The following is a 22,857-nucleotide window of genomic DNA, read 5'->3' on the forward strand; positions in this document are numbered from 1 at the left end:
GGTCCTCCTGGGCTTCCCTCCTCAGCTGGCTAAAGATTCTCATTTAAGAAGTCCACCAATTGCTCCGTCGACCACTGGGTGGGCAGGACAGGCCCTTTACCCTCCGTCGTCTTGACCTGTGGCGCACAAAGATTCTCTTGCTCCAGCTGCCCCCTTCTTTTTGCCCCACTTCAGGTCCGTGGATCCATCCACCAGCCCCACCAGCGGAGTTTAACTATCTCCAGTCACCACTGCACCTTTTTTCAGCAAACATTCACCCTTCAAGCGGGGAAAGGGTGCGAAAAAACTGCCTCGAGCTGGAGCTGCCAATTGTGCGGCCACACACTCCATGGTTGCCACAGGAAATCCCAGGTGGATTCAACTTCAGGGTAACATTTTAAATATAAATTGTACGAAAATCCTTCTGATGGAATATGGTCCAAAATATCTGGGCGTGAGGACACATTTCGCTGTCTGGCATTAAAGGTATTTGTTGCCCATTCATGAAGCTGCAAAGAAAGGTTGTAAATAATATTTGAGATAAAAACTGTTTCTTCTTCATGAAAAAATGAAAAATATTCTTAATCAATTATATTCCAATGGAAGTAGAAACAGATTGAGAACACTGAGATTAACATTTTCTAATGGTTGCAATGGATTAGGAACAATGGTAATGGTATGACTAAATAATTTTAATTTCCATGAGTAACATGACCCTTGATACTTTTATTATAAAATACTTTTCATAGAATCCCTACAGTGCAGAAGGAGGCCATTCAGCCCATCGACTCTCCACCAACTCTTGGATACTCCACCATACCTCGGCCCACGTCCCAAACTATCCCACTAACCCCACCTAATCTTTTGGACACTGAGCGGCCAATCCTCTAACCTACACATCTTTGGACTGTGGGAGGAAACCGGAGCACCCAGAGGAAACCCGCATAGACACTCCTCACAGACAGTCACCCGAGGCTGGAATTGAACCCAGGTCCCTGGCTCTGTGAGGCAGCAATGCTAACCACTGTGCCACCATGCCACCCATACTAAATTATTATCTGTGGATCTGAATATTGAATTTATATTAAAGGTGAGTATATGATTGAATTTATACTAAAGGCGTGTATTCGATCCCGGCCCTGGGTCACTGTCCGTGTGGAGTTTCACCCCCACAACTCAAAAAGATGTGCAGTGTAGGTGGATTGGCCATGCTAAATTGCCCTTTAATTGGAAATGATTTTTGAAAAAGAAAAAAAAGAGAAGCACCGGAATTCTCCGTCAGCGGTATTCTCCGGTTCGCCGGCAACACAGTCACGCCCACGAGTTTCTACGGCGTGGGGTGGTCACAATGGGAAACCCCATTGGCAGGCTGCGGGTCCGGAGAATCCCGCTGCCGGCCGGGGAGGGCTTCACCGGAAAACACGGACCGGAGAATCCTCCTCAAGCAGTTTCATTCGCTCATCCCTTATTCATATATTTCATGTACCAGTTGTAGAAACTTTAGAGGAAGATAGAAGATATGCCAGGGAAAGATCCTGGGCGGGATTCTCCGGTCTCCGATGCCAAAATCGCGTTCAGTGATCAGCTGGAGAATCCCATTGGCGCCTAAATCAGGGGCAGTGCTGCTTTTGCGATGCTCCACCCCCTCCAAAATGGTGTACTCTGGGAGGATGTTACCTCAGACCTTCCCCTGGTGCTCCGCCCCGATGGGCCAGGTTCCTGACGGCATAGCTCACTCATGCTATGTTTTTTCAGGAACCCACCGTGGCGGCTGCGGACTGAGACCAGCGCTGCCACAGTCAGGGGGAAGCCGAACTGTGGGTAGGGGGGGGGCTTTGGTGGGGGCTGGGGGCACTGCTGTGGGGGTGGTCCGGGGGTGGTGAGCCTGGCCAAAGGCGAGCACTATTTGGCAGGCTGGGTTCGTGCACGGCCAGCGCCATGTTACATGGCCATTCTCCGGCCGTATCTGCAGCTAGAGCCGGGAGCTGTATGCTGCATGCCTGCTAGCCCCCACACCAGATGGAGGATCGGTGGAGATTTTGCGCCATTTTTTCGGGCGCAAAACGCCACTATTCCCACGCCGGCATCACCATTTAGTTTCAAAATCAGAGAATCCAGCCCCCTGTTTTTGGCTTTGAAATCCAGTTGTTGTCGACCATGTGACAGGTAATTATGGGCTACATGATAAGTATGAACTAATTAGCAATGGTACAATCATACACTTATTTCTTATTTCACAAAACTTTTAAAGGAATATATAGACAGAGAGTCAGAAAAATAGACAGATGGACATTTATTTGTTTTTATCCTTTTATAGTTAGGGCTAATCCCTGATGGCGATGGTATGGCCCTAATGACACAAAACCCTTGATGGCACCATCATCATTTCCTAAATAGGTTATGTAAAATCTGCTTGATCATAGCTGTAGGCTCCAGCATGCCTATCGGAACAACCTGTCCCAGGATTGGTCACCTTCCCCTGAGCATTCTGATCCCTCATGACCTTCCCCACAAGGCCCACCCTTTGCCTTTACCCCCCCACAATCCTCCAGCCCAACGAGTTTCTGTGGCTCCAAGGCTTCCGATCTCTCTGACATTCCCTCCCCCTTTCCATTCACACATTACTCCTGGGCCTCCATTCTTAGCTGAGGCCTGCAATAAGGCCTCTGTTTGATCCAGCCAAAGCCTCTGATTACATCTTTCCCACATAAAGATCTCCACCCACTAATCTGCTCCCCAAGACTCCAATACCACACTTCCGTATTAGGCCTGGGATGTGAACCATTCGTCCTCGACTCTGTGATCAACCCAATCAGACCATCCCCAACACCCCCCCCCCCCCGCCCCGCCCCCGACCACCACCACCCGCCCACAGTGAAAGGCATCCCTAACGCAAGGTTGAATCATCAACCCCCCCCCCCCCCCCCCCCCACCTCCAACCTGGATTCCCCCAAACCCCTGGCGAATGGATTTAACTGATCCTGCAGCCTCCTCTGGACTGTCCCCCATCAGAATTGAAGCCAAGCCTGTCAATCAGGCTGGTTTCTAGGTGAGGAATCTGTTGATAATGTCACAGTACAAGAGGGAGCCCTGTTTTGTGGATTCTTCATTCTTTACTGACCCCCACTCCCCTCCTCCCTCTGTTCCCAGCAAGTCAGATAGTTAAATACAGCCCGATGTGTACCACGCAACATTTAAAAGTATGATCATAATTTCCCTCTTTAAAAGAAGCAAGGTCAGTTTTGTATTTTTCACAACTCTCACTTTAATATTTCACTGTTTGTCTCACAAACAGTTGTATTCACAATGTACATTCTTTCTTTAGCAGAGAGATTTTGTTCTTATCGTAGAATGAGACCATGTTAGCTACCTTGATAATTTTTTAGAGTACTGTTGAAACGAATGAACTTTCTATTTTACAACAGTAGATCTATGTTTAATTGAAAATAAAAACTTGTAAAAGGTAGGGCTGAATGTTGTTTACCTAAAATTCCAAATATATTTTCTTTTGCTTTGAACATAATTTGAGGTCCCAGGACCAATCTAAATGATCTCATGGTTGTAATAGGGGTAATTCTCAACGGAAAGGATATTGCAGATAATTACATCTGCAGAAGTAATAACAGGTAATTGTTAAATAGCTATATATATGGAGAAAGTCACGGTACTACAGGTATCACTTCTTGCGAAAATGAGTTTCTATTTCAAGTTATGTTTTCTGTTGTTTTCTTGTGAGTTTTCAAGATTTGAAACTGCTCCGTCAAGCTGTGAACTTCAGGAATATACAGCCAGTGGGGTGCTTCAGGATGGTGATATCATTATCGGAGGAGTATTTCCCCTTCATGACACTATTGAGGTATCCAATTTGCCCTTCACGTCTGAGCCAGGCTACAGAATGTGCAACGACCGGTAGGTGCATAATAAACTGGTGTTTTTCTGAAGCTGTAATATGATTCACAGATTCTTCCATTTAATAATACTTAAACAACAGAGGTCTGATGCAACTTATTTGCTAAGAAAAGTTATTCTTGAATGAGGATATGTTTGCCTTCAGACTTTCCCTCCTTGGTGTGGGTGACAGCTGGCTGGTTGAGAGGCACCGGCAAGTGTACTGGTAGAGTGGCAGTGGTGGGGGCACAACTGCTGTCTTAAGAGAGGATATCAGGTTACTACTCCGCTGCCACCATGGGCCGGTGTCTCGGCAGTATTCAGACTCTGCTGGAGCACCGAGATCCACATCCACGATGGCAGCTGTTCCTGGGATCTCATGACCTGTGTCTGAGTTCACACTGCAGCATTGGCACATCAGCAGGACTCCCCCTGGGCTGTGGTGGAAACTGAGCCGGTGGGCACCAGCCACTCCTTTAGGGGTTGGTCTGATTGTGCTGCCATGGAAATCCCCATCATTTCCATGGTGGAAGCATCTCAAAGTGCATGTTGATCAGAATTTTCCTTAGTTGCCTGCCACCCCACCATTAGCACTGCATTCTCTACCCTTCCCCTAATGCCACCCTTATCTGAGAGCAATGCAGCAGAATTTATGTGCAACATTCTCCCTGTGGTTGCAGCCCACTCATGTCTCGTGATTCATCCTGTGCAGATCCCAAATCTATACTCGCCTCCAAGTTTGTTCAGTGCCAGTATCTGGGTTGATGGCTGCAAGTAGCAGGTTAAGTGATGGTGCTTCTTCATCAGAGTTCTTTTCGTCCTCTCCCCTTCCCTTCCACTTGAGGCTGCAGTGACTGAGCACTCAGCAGTTTGTTGGCTATCTTAAAACACAAAAGTTTAAGGGAAAGGAGGGTGAGGGATGGGGTTGGGGAGGAAGCAGGTCAATAGTCACTTCATCTACAGTTTCAAGCTCATGGCACCTTTCAGGGTGAAGGTGAGCAATGAGCTAGCGAAGCAGTAACTAATCATCATGCAGGTTGGCCTTGGCAACATGGGGTGCCACTGGCTTCATTACATTGGTGCCCATGATCCTTAGGACCATCTGTTCAAAGGTACTGACAGGATGGATTCTTGGTGGTCTTCCATCCATCAACCTTCCTGTCCAACCTGTTGTGAGTCACCTTCTCTGTGGTCTGTGGTGTTAAGGGTGGCACGGTGGCACAATGGTTAGCACTGCTACCCCACAGCTCCAGGGTCCCGGGTTCAATTCCAGCCTCAAGTGACTGTCTGTGTGGAGTTTGCACTTTCTCCCCGTGTCTGCGTAGGTTTCCTCCGGGTGCTCCGATTTCCTCCCACAGTCCAAAGATGTGCAGGTTAGGTGGATTGGCCATGCTAAATTGCTCCATCGTGTCAAAAAGGTTAGGTGGCGTTATTGGATCAGGGGATAGGGTGGAGGTGTGTAATTAAGTAGGGAGCTGTTTCCGAGGGCCAGTGCAGACTCGATGGGCCGAATGGACACCCTCTGCACTGCAGGGATAAAGATGTTAGTTTTTAACAAGCATTGATTAGACATAGTGGCCTGGATTTTCCTTCGAATTGCCACTCAATTTGAAGCAGATTTTGCAAATGTGTAAGTTAGGATCCTGAAAGGCCACTGCCTCAAATCTGCTGCAGAGAAATTGCAATGTTGCATCTAAAAGATCAAGGGTACATGTTTTACCATACTTTAAAACATAATTTCAATGGCTTTCCCTGGATTTATCCTCATTAATCTTCCATTGCTATTCAGGATTAGAGGAAAAGATAAAGGTTGCAAGACATGGCCGGGATTCTCCCTTCTGGGGACTAAGTCCCCAAGCCGGCAGGAGAACCGCCGCCAACCACTCCGGCGTCAACAGCCCCCGAAAGTGCAGAGACTTTCGGGGGATAGGTGGATGGCGGAGGGGTTGACGCCGCTCCAGTGGGCGCCGAAGGGATGGCGCGAGTTCGCGCATGTGCTGAAGGGCCGGCATGATCTCACGCATGCGCGGAACTGCCGGCGTGGTTCCGCGCATGCACAGACCGGCCGGCGTATTTTGGCGCATGTGCGAGGGGTTCACTTCTCCGCGCCGGCCATGGCGGAGCCGTACAGGGGCCGGCACGGAAGGAAGAACAGGCCCGTCTGCAGATCGGTGGGCCCCGATCGCAGGCCAGGTCACCGTTGGGCCCTCCCCGGGATCGGATCCCCCTGCACCCTCCCGAGGACCGCCTCCGCCGACTAACTTGCCAGGTCCCGCCAGTGTCAGAGGCGAGTGATTCACGCCGGCGGGACTGGCCAAATACGGACGGCCGCTTGGCCCATCGGCGCCCGGAGAATTGCCGGGGGGCCGCTGCCAGCATGAATCCCGCCCCCGCCTGAAAAGCGGCACCAGAGAATACGGCAGCTGGCATCGGGGCGGCGGGGCGGGATTCCGCCGCTCCCCGGGGATTCTCTTCTGATGTGATTTATGAATGGTCATTTTTCCTGTCAACCATAAATAGTTACCAGCATTGTAAGCAGCAGTCAAAATTAGAGAATCATAGAGGGGGATTCTCCGTCCGCATCCGTCCGGCGACAGGAGACTCTCATTGTCTGCATCTCTGGCGGCAGGCGGGGAGGAAGAATCCAGCCCATTGAATAATACAGCACAAAAGGAGGCCATTTGGCACATGGGTGTACTCGTTCTTTCGCAGGCTGCTATTCATTCTGATCTACAACCCTATCACACAGTACAACCAAATCCTAACTACTGAATGCATAAAAACAATCTCCGAGGGCTAACCCCTCTTCTGAGAGAGCGGCCATGGCAATGTCATCCACACACTGAAGTTCCACGAATGATGTCAGTGTCGTTTTCTTCTTGGATTTCAACCGGTTGAGATTGAAATGTTCTGTCCATCCTGCAGACAATACCCACGCCACTGGGAAGCTTGTTCTTGACAAGGTGAAGGATGGTGGTGATGAAGAGGGAGAAAAGGATTGGGGCGATGACGCATCCCTGCTTGACTCCAGTCTTGACCTCAAAGTTTTCTGTCTTATTTCTGTCGGTGAGGACTGTGGCCGACATCTTGTCGTTATGAATTTCTCTGGACAGCCAGCCTTTGCCAGGGACTTCCATAGCACTTCTTGATTGATTGAGTCAAAAGCCTTGGTCAGATCAATGAAGGCAATGTAGAGTGGTTGATATTATCCTGGCCTTTCTCTTGAAGTTGCCAAGGATTTCCTTGGCTGCCAATCCATTCTTGTTCTGTCTCTTTAACCTTTAACTTCTTTTAACTTCTCTTCCACATTTTACATTCTGTCTTATTCTTCCATGTGTTTCCAGGCTGATTTCTGTCATACACCTCCTGTCATTTCTTCTTCCCACTCTCCGGTCCCTCGTCACTTAGAACGATGGTTTCCCTCTCTTTCTCCCTTGCGGGAATATACTACATTACCTGAACCATTTTCTCTTTAAAGGCTGCCTATTGCTCCGTTACATTTCGAACTGACAGTCTTTGACTACAATTCACCCTGGCCAAATCTCTCCTCAATTCACTTCAGTATTTTTATGCTCGAGTTTTATTTTTAATGGTTATTGTTAATTATGATTACTGCTCATTTCTGCTTTCAAGCTTCAATATTAGAACTTATCGATGGATGCAAGGAATGATCTTCGCAGTTGATGAAATAAATAATAACCCAGCGCTCTTGCCAAACATAACTTTGGGTTATGCCATCTACGATACTTGCTATAATATTCCTACAGCTATAAAGGATGCCTTTGCTATTATATCTGGCCAGCAGGCATTCACACCAAATTACCGATGCCAGTTAAATTCTTCCTTGTCTGCTGTAATCGGTGCCTCAACTTCAACAATCTCAATCGCAATGGCAACCATACTTGGGATCTATCGTCTTCCTCAGGTAAGAGACTACATTCATAAGTGGATTATGTTAAAGCAAAGGGACTGTGCTTCAATAATGTAGTACCTTAGGATAGATATTCTGATCAAACCTGCAGCTACTTTGATTTTATATTGTTACATTTAAAGAAATAAACCATTGGAAGGTGTCTTGTCACATTGTCCCTGATTGATTTATTCAAAAACAAAGAGAGTTAAGAACTGAGGGTGTGGGTGATAAAGATTTCCATGGTCAACATATTAAGATGGTCAACCTTGTCAAATTTGAGGTCATCTAAGTGTCTACACTTGCAGCAGGTCCTATTCACTATTTCTCACCTACATTGGCTCCTGCTCAAACAATGCCTCGACTTTAACATGCCTATCCTCGTTTTCACCTCTCCCTATCTCTGTAATCTTTTCCAGCCTTATCTGGCTTCCTGAGCAACCCCAATTTAGTTATTCCACTATTGGTGACCATGCCTCAGTTGCCTAGGCCCCAAGCTCTGCCATCTCCCAACATCCCTCCAGTTTTTTACCTCACTTACCTCCTTTAAGACACTCCTAAAAATGTATCTCTTTGACCAAGCTTTTGGTCAGCTGACCAAATAACTCCTTGTGTGGTTATTTTCATATTTAGTTTTATAGTGCCCCTGTGAAGCGCATTAGGACATTTAATAATGTTAAAAGCGGCAAGTTGTTATTGATGTCATTGTCATGGTAAATGTGGTCACAATGCTTTCCTTTGTTCACTAGGTCTGATTGTTAATATATTCCAAAAGATCGGGGTCAATTTTAACTTCCAGTGAGTTTTAAGTGGAATATTTTAAAGGCAGAAGTAGATGGATTATTGATGAGCAAGGGAGTGAAATGTAATGGGGGTAGGGGTGGGCGGGGGGGGGGGGGGTGGTAGGTGGGAATGTGGAGTTGAGGCTACAATTAGATCAGCTTTGATCTTAAGGAATGATGGAGCAGGCTCAAGGGGCAGAGAGTGGCCTACTCCTGCTCCTAATTCATATGTAGGGGTGGCAATGAAAATGCAAAACCACTCACAGGATCACCATCTCAGACCTGGTGTTTTATTTCCTGGGCCTCATCTGCCTGCACCAGTCAGCTTCCTTCCAAAATGGGTGGAAAGCTGCAGCTACCCAAGTAGCAATGTGTGGTTCAAATGTTCCCACCCAACAGCATTGGAATGTTTTTTTTAGAAGGATCATTAAAAAAAGAGATTGGGGCAAGTTTAAGACAGAGGGAGCTTTGTGGGGCCTGGAACCCACTGTTAACCTACCTTCTTCTGACAGGAAAGCCACAGTTGTTCTTCATTCAGATCCAAGTTATAATCCAATCGGAGCCCTACTGATGTCATGGGAATCACAATTTGCATAATCTAAAATCTCTGGGCTGCCTCCTATCAGCAATGAGCACCCCACCAGGCAGGATGGGTTAAAATTCTTCCTAGCATGCTTAAACGTTCACGGGAAATATCAAACCTTAGAAATTTTGCATGATCACATTTACAATGTCACAATGCATAGGCAGCAGATGTATTGTTGTTCAGACATAACTAAAAAAGTTAGAATCAAAACTTCTTCCACTTCTGAACGTCCAAAATGTCAATTAATGTTTTATTCTTATTCCAGCTGGAAAATGTGAGCAGCACAGAGACTTTAACAAGTGCTTCTGAAAATGAAGTAGATAAAAATATCTGAATTCAGACTGCAGATTCAAAAGTCAAATATTAAACAGAAACAAAGGAAAGCTCCTTTGGTATTATTCTGACTGTACAGCTGGTGTGTTAGAAGAAAGATGTTTTTGATGATTAATAGCAGAATACATATTTAATATGTTTTTTATTTTCAGAATTAATTTATTTTAATGCCTGTTCTTTAGTTGGGACATTCACTTCCCAGTGGTCTGTGTGAGTGTACCTCCATAGTCTCTGAAATTTCAAATGAAATGGGGGAGCGAGTGGCGAATTTGTGTCCAATTTAAGCTCGCAAAATGGGCATGTGAAACTCCACTATCTCACTGGGTTGCTCATTCTCAACCAATATAAAAACTGTTAGTGTGTTAACATTTACTAAATTATATAAGTACAGTGATGGCTTTTTATAATTTAAGGATAGAACTGTACTGACTTGTATTATGAAGTTTGTTCTTTCACATTGAAATTTCAACCCAAAAGTCTAGTCAGCAAAAATCCCAATTAACCATCCCCATTAATAGCTTGTTGTTAGAATAATACATCTGAATGAGTTATGTTGCTGAATGACGAACATTATGAGCGATTCATAATTTCTTTCACAAAAAAGTTGGTTGATTAATATGTTTTCAATAGAGCAAGTAGAGCAAGTTTCTTCACTCCAAAATAAGGCAATAAAATGGTGAGTGCATTAACTGTTAATCGGAATACTTTTGGGGCCCAGGTCACCGTCCGTGTGGAGTTTGCACATGCTCTCCGTGTCTGCGTGAGTCTCACCCCCACAACCCAAAGATGTGCAGGGTAGGGGATTGGTCACGCTAAATTGCCCTTAATTGGAAAATATCTATTTTTTTTTATTTAAAAAGGAATACTTTTGGGTATCCAATACTGTACTGTGGGTTACCTAATAAAAAATATATGACGCGCTGCCAAATTTGTGTTCTCAGCAACAATGACAATATAACTTTCCACAACACAGATTTCTGGGGGACTCGTGTGAGTTTTAAGTTGAAATGCACATTGTCTGGAGTCCTGAATAAATTAAGCCAGTTTATAGAATCATAGAATTTACAGTGCAGAAAGAGGCCATTCGGTCCATCGAGTCTGCACCGACCCTTGGAAAGATCACCCTACCTATATCCACACCTCCACCCTATCCCCGTAACTCAGTAACCCCACCCAACATTTTTGGACACTGATGGCAATTTAGCATGGCCAATCCACCTGACCTGCACATCTTTGGACTGTGGGAGGAAACCGGAGCACCTGGAGGAAACCCACGCAGACATGGGGAGAAAGCGCAAACTCCACACAGCCAGTGAACAAGCCGGGAATCGAACTGGGGACCCAGAAGCTGTGAAGCAACTGTGCTACCTGATGCCCCCTGATGTGGTTTATGCCACATCAGAATTCTACAAATTGAGAGCTGTGTCATGTTAAAAGTAAGCCCTATATTCTTTTAAGAATTGAACTATTAATTATCTTTTTTTTTTCACAGATTAGTTACTTCTCATCTATCCCACGTCTCAGTGACAAAGGCGAATTCCCATCCTTCTTTCGCACGATGCCAACTGATATGTTTCAGTCCAAGGTCTTTGTCCTTCTGGTGAAACATTTTGGTTGGAAGTGGGTGGGAATACTAGCAGATAATATTGACTATGGAATACAAGCAGCTCAGATTTTCAGAGAAGAAGTAGAAAGTCTTGGAGTGTGCATTGCCTTTTCTGAGACAATTCCAATTGGCAAATCTAGAGAAAAATATCTTCAAGTTGTCGATATTATAAGAATGTCATCTGCAAAGATTATAGTTGCTTTTTCCTGTGACACTAACATAGTTCCTTTGCTGGAAGAGATTGTCAGGCAAAATATAACAAACAGAACATGGTTAGCAAGTGAAGGTTGGAGCACTTCGGGTCCACTGTTTATTATAAAGAAAGAACACACTAAATTCTGGACTGGAACGATGGGGCTTACACTCCCATTATGTGACATTGAAGGACTCCAGGAATTTCTCTATCAAAAGCATCCACTTAAAGCTGTTCATGACATTTTTATGCCTGAACTCTGGGAAGAAGTGTTTAGCTGCTCGTGGTCAATTGCAATACAGAAAGAAAATAAACTGCAATCAAACACGAGTCAGCCTGCTCTGAAGGAAATCTGCACCGGGATGGAAGATATGAGGGCAGCTGATCACTCCTACACGGATGACAGTAACTTCCGAGTCTCATGCAATGTGAACAATGCGGTATATGCAGTCGCTTACGCCTTGCATGATTTGCAGGCCTGTGAAAATGGAAAAGGACCTTTTGAAAATGGAACCTGTGCAAATACCCATGATTTTGAACCTTGGCAGGTCAGTTCAGATGTGGCTCTGTCTTGGATTCTTATGGCACTTTGATGTGTAATTTCTTCAGTTACAGTTTTAACGTCTTGTCAGATTTTGTAACTTTGTAGTTGAGAAATTGGTCTGCATCATGCCTATTCTGTGAACGGAAATGGGAATTTGGAAAAATAAATTTTGGGATGGGATTGGGGGGGGGGGGGGGGGAAGCAGCTTCTATCTGATCCCTCCCTGGCGTGATTTAGCTTCATTTCCTGAGTGTCCATGGTTGCCACCTGAACGGCTGCTTCACATGTTGGATTTGGTAATCAGGGCCCAGCGCTTGTTTTCGGGCCCCACTCCCAAACTCAGCAGAGTTTGCTCTGCTCACTTTGCCAGGTCTATTGCAATGCTCAAAAGGCCAGAATTAGAGGAGCTCAGATATCTCAAAGGGTTGTAGGGTTGGAGGAGATTGGAGGGGTAGGGAGAGGGTGAGGCCACGGAGGGATTTGAACACGGAAATAAGAATATTAAAATCAAGGTGTTGCTTAACTGGGAACCGATGGAGATAAGCGAGAACAGAGGTTATGGATGAATGGGATTTGATATAAGTTAGGAAACGGGCAGCAAAGTTTGGTTATCCTCAAATTTACGGAGAGTGGAATGTGGGAGGCTGGCCAGGAATGCATTGGAATAGTCAAGCCTGGAATAACAAAGACATGGATGAAAGTTCCAGCAGCAAAAGAGCTGAGGTGGAGGCTGAAGTCAGGTGATATTGAAGAGGCGGAAATATGTGGTATTAATGACAAGATATGGGGTTGAAAGTTGATTTTGAGATCAAATACGACACCGTGGTTGTAAACAGTTTGGTTCAGATAGTTGCCAGCGAGAGGAGCGGAGTTGTAGGTGAAGGAGCAGAGTTTGTGGTGGGAACTGAAGACTTTGGTCTTCCCAGTATTAACTTAAATTTCTACTTAAATCTCTCCTGAGCTGCCACCTATCCCTGACCTTCTATTTTCCTCCACCCTCTCTTAAATAGTATAAAATCCATCACATTTCTCCCTTTCTTTAACTCCAAAGAACCAACAAAGAAAGTCAGGCAGACTTGAAACATTAACTCTGTTTCTCTCTCTACAGATGGCGCGAGACCTGCTGAGTAGTTCCAGCATTTTCTGTTTTTATTTCAGATTTCCAGTATCTCCGTATTTTGTTCTTTATCATAGTATTTAAAGGGATCGTAGGAACCTGTCAACAAAAAGGCTATTTTGTTTAGATACGTACATTTATGTGGAGCTAGGAGAAACAGAAGTGCCCCTCAGCAGTACTGTGGGCCAAGCCAACCCAGTTCAGGCCCTTCCCATATTACCTCCATCCCAGGATCTAAAGAACTGACCAATTGTGAGATTGCCGTCTACAGCTTGCCAATTTATAGAATTTCAATCTGTGAAAGCAGTGTTCCTTTATCTAGTTTAGCTATATATCATTAGTCTATGAACATTGATCCAAGGGCAGTGGCAAATGTCTCCACAGTTCCTCTGATGAGGCCTGACCTGCTTCGCACTTTCCTGGTAGTCCATTAGTTCCTTTGAGAAAGCATAATTTCCAGGGATTTTCATGGGGGAAACCCATTGTGGTGCTGGTAGTAAGGTTTAGTCAGAAATATGACTATTTACCAAAAAAAACCTCAACATCTAAAAGGGAAAGAAAGTTAACCAATTGGATCTAAAATATCTTTGCAGTCTTCAGGTAGGATATGTTGTCAAAAGCATGGCAGATAATTAGTGAAACATTGTGCAGAATTCTCCGGCTGTTACGATGAACTTGTCCCGCCGGCAGCGCATCCCCGCCCATGGGTTTCCCTGCGGAATATCCTGGCAGAAACACTGGGTAATCATGGACAGGATGCTACAACATTATGGGACAAATGAATATATACAAATTCTCAAAACGGCAGATATCACTGATGACAGAAAATACCTACAGAAATTTGCATGAATGCCAAATGAATGGAAAACTTCAGCTTTCAAACAGCTTTCAAGCCTGGTTCTTAGTCGGTTTTCTCCCCAAGATTTTATGGGAAATCAGTTGAGAAAAAAATACCTTTGTGACTTCTAAATACATGTGTTTGAAAAGAAACACTGATGCTCCACAGAACAGCTTATGAGGAGAATAACTACATATAGGGTTTAAAAAAAATCTAAGTCAGCTAGCACAGGAACTCAACCTTGTCTCCACATTGCTGAGCTCAAAACTATACCCTTTTAATAGATCACAGCAGTGATTGTTTTAGAAATAATTAACTGCTTGGAGCAGAGCCAATTGATACTTTATTTGTCAAATATTGTCACGTTGCTTAAAATTCTGTGTCATGTTGCTTAAAATTCAAGTTTTATGTACTGTGATTGGGTTTAAAAATGTCCTTCAATATACGTTTGCCTTTTAGCTTCTACATTACATGAGAAAAGTCCGGTTCATCGACCAATCAGGAAATGAAAGATATTTTGATAAAAACGGTGATGTTTCAGCCACATATGACATAATAAACTGGCAAGTAACTGCTGATGGCATAATTCAATTTGTGAAAGTAGGACGTTATGATGCTCGAGCACCTCCAGGACATGAACTCACCATTAGAGAGCAGGATCTCATCTGGAATGCTGGTGAATCAGAGGTATGTTTATTTGCAAGGGCTCGGGTTTTGCAATCGGGTTATCATGATGAAACTGTTAGCATTTTCCAACATTACTCATCTAGAACTGACAGCAACTTCTAGAACCCACACATGTGCAGTTATTCACAGAAATCCAGAAGTTTTTGTCACTCATTCTATGCTTTTCCACATGGTGCATAGTTGAAGAATGCCTGGATTGCAATCAAATACAAATGATTTAAATGATACGAACTTGGCCTTTTTTATTCGCTCATGGGATTTGAGCATTGCTGGCTAGGCCAGTATTTATTGTACATTTCTAATTGCCCCTGAGAAGGTGGTGTTGAGCTGTCTTCGTGAACAACTGCAGCCCATGTGGTTTAAGTACTCCCACTGTGCTATTATGGAAGGAGTTCCAGGACTTTGAGCCAGTGACATTGAAAGAACAGCGATATAGTTCCAAATCAGCATGGTGAGAGGCTTGGAGTGGAATATCCAGGCTATGGTGTGCCCATACATCTGATGTCCATGTCCTTCTAGGTGGGAGTGGGAGTGGGTTTGGGAGATGCTGCCAAAGGAGCCTTGGTGAGTTCCTGCAGTGCATCTTGTAGATGGTAAACATGGCTGCCACTGTCTGTCAGTGGAGGAGGGAGTGAATGTTTGTGGAAGGGATGCTAATTAAATGGGCTGCTTTGTCCTGGATGGTGTTGAGCTTCTTGTGTGTTGTTGGAGCTGCATTCATCCAGGAAAGTCAGGAATATTCCATCACACTCCTGGCTTGTGCCTTGTAGGTGGTGACAGACTTCGGGGAATCAGCAGGTGAGTTACACACCATAAGGTTCCTTGCCTCTGACCTGGTCTTGTCGCCAAAGTATTTATATGCCTATCCCAGTTCAGTTTCTGGTTCATGGTAACCCCCAGGATGTTGATTGCGGGGTTTCAGCGAGGTAATGACATTGAATGTCAAGTGATGATGGTTAAGTTTTCTCTTGTTTGAGGTCGTCATTGCCTGGCATTTATGTGATGCAAATGTTATTTGCCACTTGTCATCCCAAGTCTGAATATTGTCCTGGTTTTGTTGCATATGGTCACAGACTGCTTCAGTATCTGAGAAGTCACGAATGGTGCTGAACATGCTGCAATCATCAGTGAAGATCCCATTTCTGATGTTACATGGAAGGGAGGTCATTGATGAAGCAGCTGAAGATAGTTGAGCCTAGGACACTACCCTGAGGAACTCCTACTGTGATGTCCTGGAACTGAGATGATTGACCTTCAACAACCACAACCATCATCCTTTGTGCCAGGCATGACCACAACCAGTGGAGAGTTTTCCCACTGATTCCCATTGACTCTAGTTGTTTTTTAAAAATAAATTTAGGGTGTCCAATACTTTTTTTCCAATTAAGGGGCAATTTAGCGTGGCCAAGCTTTGACAAAGGGTAACCTGGACTCGAAACGTTAGCTCTTTTCTCTCCCTACAGATGCTGCCAAACCTGCTGAGATTTTCCAGAATTTTCACTTTGGTCTCAGCATAGCCATGTCAGACATCGGTGCACGGATCGCAGCAGACAGGACCACTCAGAGACAGATGCTGGTTGACGCATGTCGCTGAGCAAGTTCACGTCCAGGGACGCTGTTCATCTGAAATTTCAGTGCCAGGGCCACATGGATCCCAGGCGTGCTGCTCAGGCCAAGCTCGTATTCAGTCTGGGTGCAGGGGAAGGAAGCCAGCCACATACATAGCCGCAGTCAGGACCCACCGGAGCAGGGTCAGGACCCACCGGTCCTGGATCCCCGTGGTCTCCATTGCCGCCTAGATCGCCGCCACCTCCGCCTGCCGAGGTCCAGAAGGCTGAGATTCCTGACGCCACCTCGGGAGACTCGGACATGGACTCCAACATGGACATTTGCTTGCCCACCGTTGTCGTCCAGCCACCAAGGCTGGGCACAGCACTCCCGCATCGCTGGCCCGCCGATCGCCGGTGAGATGTATGCTCTCTGGTTCTGCTCCGTCGACACCGGAACGTTGTCCACTCTCCAAACGGAGAAGAGGGCCTCCACCTCGGCCTACGGAAATGGACGTCGCTCCGAACATACGGGGGAAGGTGGGGGTTGAAAGCGCTGTTACGACCCCCTGGGGGACCATGGACTATGCTCCATCCAGTTCCCGGTAATTCCCAGTATGAACGCCCCCGGTAATTAGAAGGGGGAACCTCTATGTATAAAAACCCCAACCTGGGTACAGGTCAGAGAGGCGAGCCCTTGGGGAGAGGAGTTGCTAGTAGTGTATATTGTGTAAACCTAAATAAACCAGTAGTTCATTTTTTCCTACTGTGTGTTCCTCCGTCTCTTTTGCTGGATTCTACACAAAGTAAATTAAATGAGGTCCTCAATAAAACTATGCACCCCAATAATGTAGAAAACAAGATTCATCTTGCCCAACACATTATTCAGCATAATTTCTTTGTTTGACCTTGTTTTTGATTTGCTTACCAAGGTTCCTCGTTCTGTGTGCAGTGAAGACTGCCTCCCAGGAACTCGGAAAAGAGTTCAACAAGGACAACCAATCTGCTGCTTTGATTGCATTCCTTGTGCTGATGGAGAGATCTCAAATGGCACAGGTAAACCTATATATAATGAAAATACATTTTGATGATATCCACGTTATAGAGGATGTGGTGAGCAGATAGACTTTGCTTGTGCCTAAAGAACACAGACAATGGAATGGAAGTGAGGCGTAGACAAAAACTATTTCCACAGGTCTCTAATCTTCCAATGCTGATCTAAGAGAAGGACCAACTGGGCAGGTAGGTGTTCTCACTGAGAGAAGGTAGCATCCTGGTGGGTTTTTTAAATGGCACATCCTGCACCCCGTCCTCCCTAAAGCCATCATACCACAATGGTCACAGAGGCAGCCGTAGATGGAGAGGGTCACCTTGGCAAAGATGGTCTTGCAGGTGTGGCCTCTTTCTATCTTTATTTCTGAAAAAGAAGCATATTGTCGAAGTTTTGCATCTTGCACCCAGCATGATACTCGCAGGAATACCAATTGTAAAGGGAACAATAATCTGCTAAAGACTACGAAGAGTTCATCAAACGTATCAAGGTTTGACAAATACCCCACAACATGCTGGAAACAGAGGACTAAAATCTTTACAACCTCACTAAAATGCAGAGACAAACCAAAATGCTGGAAGACTGAGAAAAATTCAACAAAGCATCCTGACCCGAGAAGAAGTTCCAGAAGCAGATGCGTAGAGGAAGCTGAAGGCAAATATTCAAAATTCAATACTGTAGCGGATTCCATTGAATCTCCTTTGGAAGTCTAACATCAGAGTGCGGAGTTGGCAGAACTTACAAGGGTGAGGTAAATCTTTTAAAATTCTAAGCTGCAGTAGGTCCTGCAAACTCATTAAAGAAATTTGGGGCATGATTTAATGGCCACGTTGTTCTTAAATGACAGCACGATGAGCCATTAAATCGCGTGAGAAACCAAAATCGAGAAACGCGCCGGACCAGTTCCCGTTGCCGAAATCTGGATCCCACCGTAGCGTGCCTAGAAACCAAGAATTACCACTTAAGCCCAATCTCCATACAATTAACAGGAGCAACACTCTATCTAACGCCTCCCATGATCTAACGGCCTCCATAGCAAGTGGTCATGAGGGGCTCGAATTAGTACTCCTCTTTAAAACTGAGAGGCTGGCGGAAGGGCTGTTGCTGAGGATCCGAGGAGGTGAGTCGCCATCTTCCCTCCCGGGCAATGAGCCCGGGGATATTGGGGTTGCTGCCCCGATGATCAGAGGAGGGTCAGTTGCGGTTGGGGTGGGCTGCCATTGGGGGAGGTGTCACCCATGGCCTCAGCTGGGGGGGGGGTGGGGAGATGGCTGTCTCAGCACCCACGGGTCCGACATGCCCCCCCCCGGACCGTGTGGTTCCATTCCGGGGGCAACTCCAGCCCCAACCCGCCTGCCTCACCGACCACCCATAACTCTGACTGACCACGGAGGCCTCTGATGGCGCGGCTCGCGGCTATTGCTAATTGGGAATCGGCAATCGTAGTTAAATGAGCATTTCCCACCTCCCAAATGGATTCCCGTGGGTAAGTGGGCCATGCAGCTTGTGGGAGTTATTGCCTAGCATCCCAATCAGACCGTGACGCCTGGACACTGTGCCTGAGAACTGTGGGAGGCAACATCACGGACGCAGCGGCCAACATCCAAACAAACAAGGACTGGGCCCCAGCATCGAGGACATTTGGAGACCAGAGGGTGGGCGCGTGCACCGGGCAGAGGGCCGGTGTCCAGGTAACGTTACGTGAGAGTGTCTGGGGTACAGGGTGTGGGGCCCTCACTGTGGCCAGAGGTGCGTGGTCAGGACGTGTCAGAATGCGGGTGGGAGATGGGGGACATAATAACAAAATAATAATAATAATCGCTTATTGTCACAGGTCGGCTTCAATGAAGTTACTGTGAAAAGCCTCTAATCGCCACATTCTGGCACCTGTTCGGGGAGGTTGGTACGGGAATTGAACCCGCGCTGCTACCTTGTTCTGCATTACAAGCCAGCTATTTAGCCCACTGTGCTAAACCAGCCCCATGGAGGGTCCTAGAGAGGAAGTTGTCAGTCTCACATCCTCTTCCAATTGCTTACAGATGTTACACTCAATGGATGATATCTTGGACCTCACGGAAGCTGCCCACGTGGTGCTGGGCCAGCTAGCCAGACGCTGGAGAAGGAGGAGGCAGCAGCATCACAGTAACTCGAGGTGACAGCCCATGTGCAGGGCTCCGTCCCACACCGTGAGGACCTGGCTGCCCAGGGAGGGACCCAGAGGGGGAGGCTGACAACGGCCTAAGGTGTACAGGTATTGCTGGTCTTTCCAACAGATGAAGGACAGCATGTGCCACAGGAGGCTCCGCCTCACCACGGGGACAGTGCAGCACCAGCGCCAAGTCCTTGCAGACTTGGCGCCACATGGAGGAGGGGGATACCTGCCTTCGGTGGCCATCAAGGATCATTCCAGGGCTTGAGCGGGGTCCTGTGCAGCATTTCACAAGCTGCAGCCCACATGTGTATCCATGAGGCCATGGATGCCCTGTTTACCCAGGCAGCGAACTAAATAAACTTTGACATGGACTGGGTCCAACAAGTTGTCCAGGCAGCAGGATTCTCCACACTCGACGGGATGCCCCATGTCCAGGGGCTAATAGATGGCACGCATGTTGATGCGCAATCAATTGCACAAAGACACAGATTGGGTACAACTGTGGCTTTATTGCAGTCAGATGCGAGGCCTCCTGCTGCAGCTGGCAAAATGGCAGGGCAATGGAGGTCATGCATATTTATACAGATCTTAGTGGGCGGAGCCAGCCGGTAGGGGCTACCGCCGAACCTGTAGTGCAGGTCCTACCTTACATCCCCTAATACAGTGGTTCACCACACATGTCACCTTCCATTCACTGGGCCGTCTGGGAATGCCCTACATCAACAAGAAGGGAACCACTCCCTGAACATCCAACTCATGTGCGACATGAAGATCATGCACGTGTGTGCATGCTTCCCAGGGAGTATGCACAACGGCTACACCCTGGGCCAGTCAGACATCCCTGGCCTCATTCGGGACCACTCCAGGATGGGCGGCTGGCTCCTGGGGGATAATGTGTCCCCGCTGAGGACCTGGCTAATGACGCCAGTACTGAGGCTGATGACCATTGCAGAGGCCTGATACAACGAGGCCCATGTGGCCACACGTCTGTCATTGAGCGATGCATTGGACTTCTCAAGTTATGGTTCCGATGCCTCGACCGCTCTGGTGGTGCCCTGCAGTACACCCCCCGGCGGGTCACCCACTTTGTGGTGGTCTGCGGTGTCCTCTACAACCTGGCGGGACAACCGGTGTTTTAGGTGGAGGGTGAGGAACATGCGGCCACCGAGGAGGAGGAGAACAAGCCTGGGAAGGACCCGCAGGACCAACCAGTGGATGGAGGACAGGCGGTAGCGGCAAGGGTTCTGCAAACCGGAGGACCAGGGAGGCCCATATCCATGCCCGCTTCACATAGGATGTGGTCTCGCCTGTCAATCCCCCTCCCCATCACGCCCCTTCCCAACCACCCTCCACCAATCCCTCAGCCTTCCCTCCCCCACCATTCTCTTCCCCATCGACCCCACTCTGTTCCACCTCACAGGGACTGTGTTACTTCCGTTTTTGTCCAATGTGTGCAGGAGGGTTTCCTGATACAGTATGTAGATAGACCAACGAGAGGCGAGGCCGTATTGGATTTGGTACTGGGTAATGAACGAGGACAGGTGTTAGATTTGGAGGTAGGTGAGCACTTTGGTGATAGTGATCACAATTCGATTACGTTTACTTTAATGATGGAAAGGGATAGGTATATACCGCAGGGCAAGAGTTATATCTGGGGAAAAGGCAATTATGATGCGATAATGCAAGACTTAGGATGCATCGGATGAAGAGGAAAACTGCAGGGGATGGGCACAAGGAACAGCTACTACGTGTCCTTGATAAGTATGTACTGTTCAATGTTCTATGTTCACTTCAGGGTGATGGGAGTGTGTCAACACTGTCAGCGGGTCACTGTCAAAGGCAGGGGGAGGGGTGATGATAACCCGCTGAGAGCTGAGCGCTGGTGCCCCTCAATCTACAACATAGAATATAGAACGTAGAACATTACAGCGCAGTACAGGCCCTTCGGCCCTCGATGTTGCGCCGACCTGTGAAACCACTCTAAAGCCCATCTACACTATTCCCTTATCGTCCATATGTATATCCAATGACCATTTGAATGCCCTTAGTGTTGGCGAGTCCACTACTGTTGCAGGCAGGGCATTCCACACCCTTACTACTCTCTGAGTAAATAACCTACCCCTGACATCTGTCTTATATCTATCTCCCCGCAATTTAAAGCTATGTCCCCGCGTGGTAGACATCACCATCCGAGGAAAAAGGCTCTCACTGTCCACCCTATCTAATCCTCTGATCATCTTGTATGCCTCAATTAAGTCATCTCTTAACCTTCTTCTCTCTAACGAAAACAGCCTCAAGTCCCTCTGACCCCTGCCTGTCAGCTAAGTGCTCACTCACACCCATTTCCTGCACATGTGCCGGGGTAAGGGATGGGGGAGGGCAGAGGCATCCAGGGCATCCAAGTCCGGGGAGTTGGGCATAGTATTGGTGCCAGAGGCGTGATATTGTTTGCGGTCAACTTTTTTTAATGCTATACACATGTGTCCCCAGCTGCTCCAATCCCCCATTGTTGTCATCCCACTCTCCCAATCCATTCCCATACTCAACGCACCCCCCCCCTTATCCTCTCCCCCCTCCCCAGTGTCCTCTCAGTGATCCTCAACCTGTTTCGCCTTCCATGCTCTACCACTGCGCCTAAGTGTGTCCCCAGGATGAACATCAGAGGTGACAACCTGTGATTATCCCTCCTTATCCCTCTGTAAAGACTTAATTACCTGCAAAGACTTGCATTCAAAGTATCATCTTGCATTATTGAATTTGTCTATATACATGTTTGTGGAACCCACCTCTTCACTCACCTGAGGAAGGAGCAGTGCTCCGAAAGCTAGTGATTCGAAACAAACCTGTCGGACTTCAACCTGGTGTTGTAAGACTTCTTACTGTGCCCACCCCAGTCCAACGCCGACATCTCCACATCATTTTAACTACAAGGACCTAAAGGGGGAGAGGGTGATTGTGTAGTGATAATGTAGTAATAGTGAAAAGGTAGTAATAACAACGTAAGACATGAAGTAAACCAGAACAACTCCAGATACATTGAATAAAGATTCTGGGGTCGTATAGTATAAGGATCTGGCACATATAAGATTTATGTAGGTATGGGTACAGTACCATCCACAAAGTGATGTAAGGGAGCAGATAATCTGTTGGATAGAGCCGTGTGCAGACCTAAGTTTGGAGACAGAACCTAGCTTGTACCCTTTATTGTATATTTGTAAATAGTTCTAGTTGTTAATAAAGACTTTGGGCGATTCGATGGTGCAATGGTCAGTACTGCTGCCTCATGGCGCCAAGGATCTGGGTTCGATCCCGGGTCACTGTCCGTGTGGAGTTTGCACATTCTCCCTGTGTCTGTGTGGGTCTCACTCTCTCCCCCCACCCCACAACCGAAAAGATATGCCGGGTAGGTGGATTGGCCACACTAAATTGCCCCTTAATTGGAAAAAATAATTGGGTACTCTAAATTTCTTTTAAAAAAGCATTTGTTAACCTTTGAAAGACTACAAAGGCGTCATCAAACCTACTGGGATGAAACCAACACCCCACAACAGTAACCACTGTTTTAAAAATTAAAAACTTTAATCGCACTTTAAATATGCACAAGGGCAGCACGGTAGCACAGTGGGTAGCATTGTTGCTTCACA

The 22,857-nt window shown here is 46.7% G+C and overlaps 1 protein-coding gene across 1 annotated transcript in view; it reads left to right on the forward strand.

Annotated features, from left to right (window-relative positions):
- Positions 1-3,534: 3,534 nt before the first annotated feature.
- Positions 3,535-22,857, forward strand: part of LOC140389037 (extracellular calcium-sensing receptor-like) — a 30,545-nt gene continuing 11,222 nt past the window's right edge. Inside the window, exons 1-6 of the mRNA XM_072473201.1 lie at positions 3,535-3,605; positions 3,724-3,888; positions 7,501-7,792; positions 10,971-11,825; positions 14,236-14,463; positions 16,943-17,066. Of these exons, the coding sequence (XP_072329302.1) occupies positions 3,535-3,605; positions 3,724-3,888; positions 7,501-7,792; positions 10,971-11,825; positions 14,236-14,463; positions 16,943-17,066 (1,735 nt within the window). The remainder of the gene's footprint in view (positions 3,606-3,723; positions 3,889-7,500; positions 7,793-10,970; positions 11,826-14,235; positions 14,464-16,942; positions 17,067-22,857) is intronic.

This window comes from Scyliorhinus torazame, chromosome 14, assembly GCF_047496885.1.
Source record: "Scyliorhinus torazame isolate Kashiwa2021f chromosome 14, sScyTor2.1, whole genome shotgun sequence".
Lineage (NCBI taxonomy): Eukaryota > Metazoa > Chordata > Chondrichthyes > Carcharhiniformes > Scyliorhinidae > Scyliorhinus > Scyliorhinus torazame.